The following is an 11,264-nucleotide window of genomic DNA, read 5'->3' on the forward strand; positions in this document are numbered from 1 at the left end:
TTTTTTAAAGAAAGCACCCAGCAGCAATCTCTATTTCTGGCCAGATTTTTGAGAGATCAGCATCCAATGTATTGAGCTTTCTTGCAAATCTGACCCTAAATTACTAATGCAGCTCAGTAGAGCTCACATTGTGGAGAGATCATCCAGCATAAAACATAAGAAAGGCCAATGAAAAGAAGATGAAAGATAATACCTTGATGGATGTACGTCAGTGGTGCCAAGAGAATTTCTGGAAGTGTTCTAAACTGCATATTTTAATATCTTCACCTAGCATATATCTTAAAGATTTCCACAAAGACTCAAGTCCATTTTTCTCCAATGGCAGCATAGCCATAACACAGTAAGATCACAACCCTGTAAAGACTTTCACGTATGCTTAATTTTATGCGCTGTGCGGAGTCCCATGCACTTTATACTATGGGTGAACTTAAACATGTGCATAAGTCAACAGTTAAAAATTCCAGAGGTATCTAAAGTGGTTGATATAGCCAAGCCTATTTTATGGAACTTCTCATTTAAACCTGTTTTCTGGGATTAGAAAGGTTATGCCTTAGTTGATCCACAAAGCAAATTAAACTTTGCAAAGGTAAAGTAGTTTTTCCTGAAAACTGTCTGCAATCACAAAAGAACCCGTTTCAATCATTCTAAAATATATACACAAAGATATATAGCATCCAAAGCCAGTTGCCCAGCCCTTAGACAAATGAGTAGTCCTAACTAGTTAAAACAAAGCCATTCACATGAGCAAGTACAAGTAGTAACTCTCCATCAAAACACTTGTAGAGCAAGTTGCTACTCAGTGGGTTGCTACTCTTGTTTTACTGCAGAAGGAACTAATTAGTTCTGCAGTAAAGTGTCACACTACATGTGCGTTGGTATTATGGCATAGTAAATTAACTTCACTGTAGGATAGTACTGTTGGGGACAGTACTAGCCTATGGCGGACTAATTTAGTACACTGAAACATGTGTAGACTGTGAAAGAGGCTGGCTGTGGCATGAGGATACTGAAATATGGGGGCTGCCTGCCAGCTAGCTCTGCACTGTAGCACCCTCATGCCCTTCTGCCACCACCCGGAGCATTTATTGCATCACACCAATAGCATGTGTAGATGCACCCACAGCATGACTATGCATTCAGACTAACAAACTTTCATTTTTTTCCTGAATCAATCAATCAATCAATCAATCAATGTTTCTCTAGGTAATTCATCAAATTTACAACATCAAGTTTTCAAGAGTTGTCCCAAGTCATAAAAAACATAAATGAAGACACAGACAGCTGAACAACTATGAGGGGCTGCAGTTGGTTCAATAAAAGATACCAGCCACAAAAATCCTAGCCCATAAAGGTCTTACATTTTTACTTCTTGACCCCCTCATTTCTCAGGAGAAGAAAAATAAACCTTTCACCACATTAAAGCTGAGTAAGTAATATCAGAATAAATCAAGGTGTAGCCCCAGGTTACTGACAAGACAGACAATAATATTTCTACAGCTCCCTCTTATGATCAGGGGTATTAAAACATATTTTGAGACATTTTGGTAAATAAATGAGTGACCTAATAGGATTTTTTTTGGTACAAAGCTTGGAACAAATTTTAAACTAGACACAATAAAAGACAGATCTTTAAGCAGTGCAAATTGTCACCGCTCCAGGGAAGTCAGAGCTATGACAATTTACACTGCCTGTAGGTGTTTATGTTTAAAGACAAATAAGGCTATTATATCACCAATTAGTATTAAAAGGGCTACTGAAAGAAACAGAATTATGTAATTTAGAAAGAGCCTTGATGAGTTTTAATGTAAAAGATTGTGGGTGGGGGGCGAAGAGAGAGAAGGAGAATGAAGACAGAGGAATCAACTATAAAATTGCAAGAGACATCCAATATGATGGACCAATTTTCATTTTGCTACTTCTGGCTTCAAGCCGGCGTTAAACTATACACAGTTGTACAGTTCAATCCAACTGCCTCCCAAGAGAAGCTGTAGAATGGAAATACCATTTAGGAGCTTGTAACTTTGTAAGTCCACCCTTATAAAAGCTAAAACAGCAAACAGTTGTTCTGTATTGTTGAGCAGGATGTAAGGAGACTGCCAAGCACAGCCCACTAGCCCGCTAATTAAGTGAACTGATTGTGTTTGTTTTGGAGCCGTTTGCCAACAAAGGAATGTGTCATGCTGATTAGTGAGGGAAGGGTATGTAATATATGTGTAGTCAAAGCCAGATGAGTGCATAATCCAGGTATTCACTCTGTTTGCTCAAGGACTGACAGAAATGAATGCTGTGCAAATAACCTGACCAAAGAAAAACTCCAGCCCTTTAAGAGAAGTCCCTTGTGCTTCTCTCTTTTCTCTCAGGCACATCCATCCACAACAAAGGCTAACCTGCTTGAATTTCGACTCAGGACAGCTCCAAAACCGACAGAGAGAAGAAGAGAGAAGGACTTTTCTCTGTCTCAGCTGCTGGACAGACTATTTTATGCCACCAGATAGTTAAAGTCTAGCTGGGAACCTCCCAATCAATCCGATCCCCAGAAAAGCAAGAGCTCTCATTTAGGAAGGAGAAAGGTTGGGGCAAAACAGCTCAACATATCAATCAGGACTCAAGAACACCCTTTGCTTTCCAGCCATTCAACAGCTAGATGAGCATAGGAGCTACTGAATAGAGAACAAATAACTTTTGCCCTGCAGCACAGATCACTTTGTAACTGGGTTTCTATACTAAATTTTATAAAAAGAAACTAACATAATATGAAGGTCTGAAGTTTGGCCTTGGTTACACAGACACTGTCCCACTGATTTTACTGACAATGCACTGGAGCAGCTGGGAGTAGAGTCTGGTCCTTCACGACACTCATCACCACATGTTCAGCCTGACCCCTGCTACTGACAATGCCTATAAAAAAGTGGCCACGCCCTCATTTTCAAACATGTTCAATTAACTGGCCAACCAGTAAAATCAGCTACCAGCTCTAAAGTAGCTGGATAGCATCATAGACCTGGAAAGAAAATTAGGCCTTCATTTTAAAGTGGCCATTCTCTTCTTAACCACAGAGTTACAGCTAGAGCACTCAGAAGTGTCTAGATCTTGTTAGGTACTATGAGCTATATCATATCTATGTAGATGAATCCCCTAGCAACATATCTAAGGTAAATTTAAATGCATAGCAACAGATGATTTAGGAGGCATGTAGAATAGAATAGAATATATATTCTATTCTACATCTACATCGCACCTCATATTAAGTCTATCCCTGGGGTATCTGAGTGGCTGGGTCAGAGATCATTGTCATGTGAAGGGACCCTGGTTTTCTCCAATTTTAAAAAAATCCCAATTTTCAGATTTAAAAAAAGTAACCCCAAATCCACATTTTTCCTTGATTAAAATGAAACACCACTATACACACACACACACACAAAACATTAGTGGTGTTTCATTTTAATCAAGGAAAAATGTGGATTTGGGGTTACTTTTTTTAAATCTGAAAATTGGGGATTTTTTAAGTCAGAGAAAACCAGGATCCCTGGCATGTGTACCAGAGAGAGGCGCACACAAAAAAACCCCTTGAACTCTTTCCCCTAGACTTATTGGCTATATGTACTGCTGGAGCCAAAATGGCTAACTCAAATTCTCTTGTTCTATCATTTCTCTCTGCTTGCTTGAAGAATAGGGTAGAAGTATGAAATTAAATGGTCTAGTTAATTTCACATTGCTGCTCTGCTGCAGACTGGATAGGGGAAAGGGACTGTTGGTCATGCAGTCAGGCAACTAATGAGGAAGGGAAATGGAGAGGCTGAGCCCAGGGAAAAAAAGCAAGATTTAGCAATGATGGTAGCAAAAGGGCTGAACGGTGAAAAATAAAAGGAGAGAACTGTCATAGCCCTCTCTCTGTGGCTAATTAAAAATGATATAGAAGAAAGTTTCCTTTGGCCTAGTATCAGCAATTATTTTGCATTAGTTGCGTTGTGGAACTTGAAACAAAAACAATTCTTGACCTCTGATTTGCACACAAATAGAAGAAAAGCATTTCCATGTGATTGTCAACAGACCAGTGACAAACACTTCATGGTTCAGGAAGGTTTTAATAAAACTAATGTAGAGTATATAGTCTCTTATTTCAATTGGCAGGTTAGGGATAATATATACCCCAACACTTTTGTGGTCAACCAAAAATTTAATATGCAAATCCAGCACATACTTCAGTTAAGTATCACTATCCAAATATTTTACTTGTTCTCATTAGGCTTTTTGGGATATCTTAAAAGGTCTTGTATAGTCATCCTAGACTTTCCCTTTCCCTTTTCTATGTCTTCGTTCTTGCACACCATTTATAGAACTCAACTGTACACCTTGTTTAATTTATGTCCAGTGTTTTGTCTCTACAGTTCTTGGAATGTGAAGTCAGAGAAGGAATGTGCAAATAGTTTTTGAAAGGCATGATAGACTTGAAATCCCCCAAAGGCTGGCCTTGGCCACTCCTGACACAAATCTTTGTCAGCTCAAGAGCCTCAGATTTTTATATTTAGCAAGCAGATCCAGATCACCTCTGGAGTAGGTTCTCCTTCCTTTCTTGGCTTCAATCCTGCTACTTTATTCTCACTACAAATTAAAACAACAGCCTAATTGAAAATGCCAGATTGTGTGTAGGTGTGTGCACACATGTGTAAAAGATGGCTGCTGGAAGTGCTTTCTTTCTGGTGGGTAAAAAAACCCAGAGTCCTTGTCTTCTGTGGTTATCAGTGGGGAGAGGGTGAGCTGGGAGTAGGAACACTGCTCCAGTCTCCTGGTCTAATTTCACTTTGGGTTATTGCAGTCTGCATTCTTCTGTTTCAACTGGACACACTGTTCTTCCTCACTTCCCGTCCTTAACCTTACTTAATGAATTGATAAATAGCTGCTGCATTCCAGTAAGGAACAGCTTTGCATGCATCTAAAGTAAGTGTGTAAGAGTCAGAACTATGTCATACATACATGCCTCTACACACAGTAGATTATCAGTCATATCTAATATTGAAGGTACAATATATTGCAGGAACAGTGAAATCAGAGTGAAGTCAGACCCAGTCATATAGAAAGCACCTTTGGTTCTGGGCCCTGTGCAAACTCAGAAGTGCTCATTTGGATGGCCCTCATGTGCTCATGTTGGCAGGCAGCCCCTGATGGCTTTCATCTTCTGGAACATGGGTGACAGGACCTACAACGCTTTAAAAAAAATGCCTGACGTAGGTCGGTGGCTTTTTTAATCTAGTCAAATGAGGAAGTGGCCCTCTCCATTTACCTTCATGGAGGATAATGGAAAGGACTGTCATTTGACCTGAATTTAAGAGGATAAAACATAACTAAAACCTATAAACAGCAATATACTGTACCTGCTTGTGGACATATCCTCAAAGGGGTAAAGGATCTCCCCGTTGTTGCAAATCTCACAGATAAAGCCCTTCTGGCTACAAAGGCTGCAGTTGTATACATGAGAAGTAGCAAACTTGATAACCTTCCCCAAGAAAGGAGCCAGCTTTCCTTCAATAACCTGCAAGAAGACGACAACATTCACAACCCATAACATAGCAGGACTCCTCGAAACAATGAAAGATTTGAAAGCTTCCATTAATTTAAGGAAATAATCACATGTAGCACATTAAAATAATCTGAGTATAATTCCCCAACAGCTGAAAATCACAAATAAGATTAATGGATAATGAACAGACAGTGACCAATAAACAGAGAACTTGTGAGATCATTTCTTTTGAACATATATTGCAAAGTTTTTACTGAGTAGTGAATAATTTTAAACACCCCAGTGTTCAACCACCAAGGCAGGATGGGTAAGAGTTTAAATCTTTCACATAAATACAAATGTAGAATGATCTTGCACATTTATGAAAACTGCCTTATTTTCGCTCTCTCTCTATCCAATATGCCAATTACGTTTTAAAATGAAAATCACGTTTGTAACATATGTAGCCGCGCACCAAAACCTATTCTTTCTGAAAACAAAAGTTTCTAGTTTTAAGACAGGTTTTATTTTACAATGATGTCCATTAAAATAATCTACCTATTCATTTCCACAACGAGATGAAATTTTAAAATGCAATAAAGGAAACTACACTTTCCCCTTCAGCAACCAGCTCTCAAATCAAAAAGTCTCCCACTACTCCACTATCAGACTATTGTCAGAAGCGATTTGCACTCCCTCTATTGGTGTGAAAAAACATGTAGTGTAGATTAAGCTGCTAGCCACAACATTCATCTAAATTTCTGACTCAGTAACAATGTCTCAATGAGGGTGCTATTCATGCAAAATACTTCTTATTCAGACAAAACTTCCATTGACTTTAAGGAATTCTGCTGGTGTAAAGAATAATGAACACAGAATAAGTCCCTAAGTATGCATTCTTTCTTTCTGCTCTTCCTGTGGTCTGAATGGTAGCTTGAAAGTTTATCGACAGAAATTTCTTGGGATTTGATAGTGACCTACAGTTAATGAGAATGTCATAACAACTGTTTTAAGGACTGTGCCAAAGACATACCCCAAGGAGATGGATTCAGACTTTAATACGTGCATAAGTGGGCAGGTTTGGCTCACTTGGAGTTTCAACATATTTCTCCCCGTAGGTTTTGTGCTATGAGTTTCACTTGCCATTTTGGGTGGGTACAAGCGCAACACAGAAAGCGCAGGTCAAGGCCAAGCTGCTGGTGAATACAAATTTCAAGAGAATTCTTCAGCTACATCCAGCATAAATAAAAGTTTTCTTTTTAAAGTAACATCCTCTTCCATTTCCCAGTTGACAATACCATCCCAGGGAGAGTGCAATTGGGAAAGGAAGTGCCTGAGTAGTGATGGTATGCAGTACTGAAACGTGTCCTCTCCTTGCCTGGAGCTCTGCACTGCTGAGAGCATCTGCGACAACAGGAAGCAGCAGTGTTATTGCTAGTATTACAGAGAAGACATCTGCTCCTGGTAAAGGAAAAATGATGTTTCTATTGCATCCTGGCATAGGAAGATTCCCATATATTAGAATGTAAACAATTCAGAGATGTCACTGCAAGTAACAGAAAATGAAGACATAGTTCAAGGTAATGATATGGCCAGCCTTACAGCACGCACCACCCGGGAGGGGCAGGGGGAGGGGGCATGAACTGAACAAATACCAGAGTATTACTTTATAAAAGAAAAAAAGTTTTTGCTTTCAAACTCAGGTGTTATAGTGGGTCCAAAATCCACAGCAGCATGGGGGTGCAGGCAAAGGGAAGCTTAAAAGCATTCAGGAAATGTGAGAAACAAAAGCAAGTAAGTTTACACAGCATAGGAAAAGGCCATAAATTGCATCCAGTTTGTAAACAGGAAGGTGTGCATAATATTATGCTCCCGAGCAGCATACGCTGCAAATTCTGCATCAATTCAGTTAAGCCTGTTTTTAACATTAACCCCCTTCTTGTGCCCACATAGCTACTCACTTAACAGTGCCCTTTTTAACATAGAAAGAATCACATGTGATTCCTTACAATGATGTTGGAAGAACTCAGGACCAATCTAACACACTGAACCATTATCGAGGAAGCACTTGATCACATGAGCACAATACAGGGCTTGCTTCATATACCATTCTAACAACTTCCAGGCATTTTCTTAGGTAGCAAGACTTGGTTTAAATAATTATGCTCCTAAGCAGCAGCACCCAAATTTTGTAATTTCAAGGCTCTTTGCCACAAGCACTAGCACTTCACCTTACATCCATGATTAAATTCACATAGTCATATCATCAACTTGCCCTTAAATTTTCTTTGACAGACACTTGGGAGTTGCTGGTAGTTGGCCATAAGACTACAAGTCAGGAAACAGTGGTACACATGAACCTAGAGCCCTAACTTGCTGGTGGAAATCATATATCCTCCTCATGGATGAAGAGGACAAGCATACTCATTTCCCCGATACAAAATACTTTCAGGTCTAGGGATGCAAAGGAGCTTGCCATTACCCATATTCACATGGCAAGTGTGAACAAAGACATTTTATTACTCCACAGTTTGTCATCCTGTATTTGGCCTTTGTATACTGTATAATGCAGGTCAAAGGATCCAGTGCAACCTGACAAAGTGCAATAATGATACAGGCAACTTTTCACACTTTTCTGCAGTATCACAAGCAAATTCTATCAGCACCAAGGCCATTAACTAGCTGGAAATTTGGGCATGGGGCAGTGAGGGGAGGGGAGAGGGAAGGAGAGGAGGTGGGGAGGAGGGCATGGTATAAATGCAGTCACAGGCTCAGCATCCAAACCCATCCCTGGATAATTTTGACTATTTTAGCTCTTGCCTATGCCAGGCAGGCCAAAGGAATTCAGATCAAAATACCAATCCATCCTATATCCACTCCACAAAGGCAATGTGTCTAGGTTTTAAATCAGTACCAGTGTCAAGGTCAGCAGTCCTTCAAAACCTCTCCTTCTGATTTAAGACTAATCTGAACGGTATTATTTTTATTCTGCAAGTGTGATGAACTAGGATCTGGACAAGATAAAAGACAGTTTTCTGACCCAACGAGGTTACAGTAAGATAAATTTACACTAGACAGAACACTTAGGAGGTGAGTAACATCTGAATTTTATTTATGCATTACAGATTATTTATATTCTAGTACAGTCTTCTGTCCCCTACTGAGTTCATGGCCACAGTGTTAGGTGCTATACAAGCACAATAATAAAATGCCTCTCTAAAGAGATTACAGCTTAAATAGACAAGACTGGCAAAGGGTGGGAAATAAGGAAGTATTATTATGCACATCACACGGAGGCAAAGAGAAAGTAAATCACACTGAACCTGCGACAGAGTTGCTGAACATGCATCTTTTGAATCTCTGTTCATAACCACATATGTGCGCCATTATAGTTTCAAAAATATATGTAAAAGGTCATGCTATGGTGTCAGGAATTAATTTTAATGGCAGACCAGTCTGTCAAGATTTGCACTGCCTCCCCAACGTAAGCTAGATGGCCAGAAAGATTTTGGGGGGGGAAGATGAGATGCATTTACGTGTCCATTTTCCATGATTTTTTTTCTTGTAATAGCAGAGCATTGGGTTGATGTGCTATTCTGGAGTATACAAATGCTACCATAGACACACATGGAAGATCTCATCTTCAAAAACATGCACAGCAATTTACAATGCAAATCACAGGCATTTTTTCCATGTATTACGACAAGAACAAAATGCAACATCAAACTAATGGTGATGCATTGCTATTTTTAGGATCTGCAAATTCCATGTCATTTTACTTTAACAGAGACTTCAGGCACCATTACTGATCAGCGAATAGGACTTCTTGCAATTTTCATTATAATGCTTGTGCCTCATGAGAATGCAAACTTGATCTCTATTTCTCCCTTCCAAGCAGGAGAGTTGATTTTTAATTACTGGCCACAGAGAACAGTTTCAGTGGAACGCTCCTCTAGTGGGTATTTTGTGGCTTAGGGAGAAGCACAGAACCGGAAATCGAGAATGAAAAATTCCTTCATTCTGAGCACTCTTTTGAAACAGAGCGGGCCCGGCGTGCTGGTTATTATACATCCCAGCCACAGGAAGAGAAAATCCCAGGGTGACAGCACTACGAGAAGACACTGAAATCAGAAGCTGAGCTTCATGGGAACACAGACAAGATGACAGGATGCTCAGTTTTTTTAATGAACCTAACACATTAACAACCAGGTGAGCGCAGTATATTTCCCTTTCAGTCCTCCAATGGAAACTGGGATTCTCAGGCCTGAGGAGCCAAAAGTGTGTAAGGTTGCTGTGCAATTTTTTCTAGCTAAGAGAGCCTGCTTGTTCCCCCACCCCTCCAAGAATGAGAAGACCACGGTGCCTAAAGAATGTCTAGTTATAGGTTTAATTACTAGTAACTACTACTGCTGTGAAGCTTTCCCAGGAGAGTGCAGTGGCAAGGACAAGCTCTTCTCTGGGGAGCCACATTAGGGTAGCTTCCATGACTTCTGAAATGATTAATCTTGTTTTACTTGCTTCCTTGGACATTAAAGTTATGTTTTAAAGAGCAGGTAAAGTGCGCCTGAATATTACTCATGTGTGGCACAGGGAAACTACACTGTCATATTCAACACCTGCAGCCAACAATCCAGCACCTTGGATCAGGACCACCAGCCAGATCTAGCCCGGGCAATGCCCATCTGGCCCATCAGGGATAAAGGTTGAGCACCACTGGTGTACAGGATTGCAAAAGGCACTCATCACCTATTTCAGTTCTCCTTTTGTAAGCTCCTTTGTCCACCTACAACATGTACACACCTTGAAAGGAAAAGCACAAAGATTGGGAGACAAGGGCTGGGGGAAAATAGGATGCATAGCAATGCCAGCATGCCATACATAGCCGTGGCAGCTCTAGCATGGGCATACTGTGGGGGCTGGAGCTGCTGCTGTATGCCCCTGGCCAGAGCCAGAGCAGCTGCCACTGCTATCACGTGCTGCAAGGCCAGAGCTGGTGTTGCAGCCGCCACCACTGCATGCTTCAGAGTGCATTTGGAGCTGCTGCTATTTCCTCATGCCCCAGGCTGGATACCTCAAGGAGACACACAGTACAGATCCAACCCAGGCCACAAAGTGAGTTCGTACCCGCAAGTTAAGGGAATTCTGTGTGTGTTCTGGATAAATACACAAGTAGCGCACTGCAATCGATTTAGATGACCATTTAAACACCCAAGCCATAGAGGAAAAGTAGGGAAATCATGAAGACATAATTTAAACCCTTGTCTTCCCTCTATACCAGGAGTAGGCAAAACATGGCTCACAGGCTGTATCCGGCCCACCAATTGATCCTACCTGGCCCCCTGGCCACCGTCAGGAGCCTGAGGAGGGAAGATACCGCCCACTGCTCTGCTCAGATACCGTCCCCACACCCAGCTTCCTGGTAGAGTTGTGGGGCTGCGCAGTCCTGGCACCGCAGCTGCTGGCAGCCAGCCCCACGTGGGATGGGGCGCGATGCACCTCAGAGCAGTTGTCCCCCCAGCCTGCTGCGGTGAGCCCCTGCCATTGTGGCACCACTAGGATGCGAGCCCATGCTAGCTGCTGGGATAGGCTCAGCCCAGGGCAGCCACCTCTGACTTCCTTGGTGCAGCGCAATGGCAGGGGCTCATCATAGCAGGCAGGTGGGCAGGATGACTACTCAGGGCTCTGCATTGTGCCCCATCCCATGTGGGCTGAGCTGCTGGTGGCTGCGGGGCCAAAACTGTGCAGAGCCAACAGAAAGCCGGGCGGG

The 11,264-nt window shown here is 41.5% G+C and overlaps 1 protein-coding gene across 1 annotated transcript in view; it reads right to left on the bottom strand.

Moving 5' to 3' along the window:
* The window catches only part of PLEKHM3 (pleckstrin homology domain containing M3), a 116,825-nt gene that overhangs the window by 19,807 nt on the left and 85,754 nt on the right, over window positions 1–11,264 (bottom strand). The window contains exon 8 of the mRNA XM_006029126.3: window positions 5,373–5,530. Coding sequence (XP_006029188.1) covers window positions 5,373–5,530 — 158 coding nt within the window. The remainder of the gene's footprint in view (window positions 1–5,372; window positions 5,531–11,264) is intronic.

The sequence above is a fragment of the Alligator sinensis genome, unplaced genomic scaffold (assembly GCF_000455745.1).
Source record: "Alligator sinensis unplaced genomic scaffold, ASM45574v1 scaffold699_1, whole genome shotgun sequence".
Taxonomy (NCBI): Eukaryota; Metazoa; Chordata; order Crocodylia; family Alligatoridae; genus Alligator; species Alligator sinensis.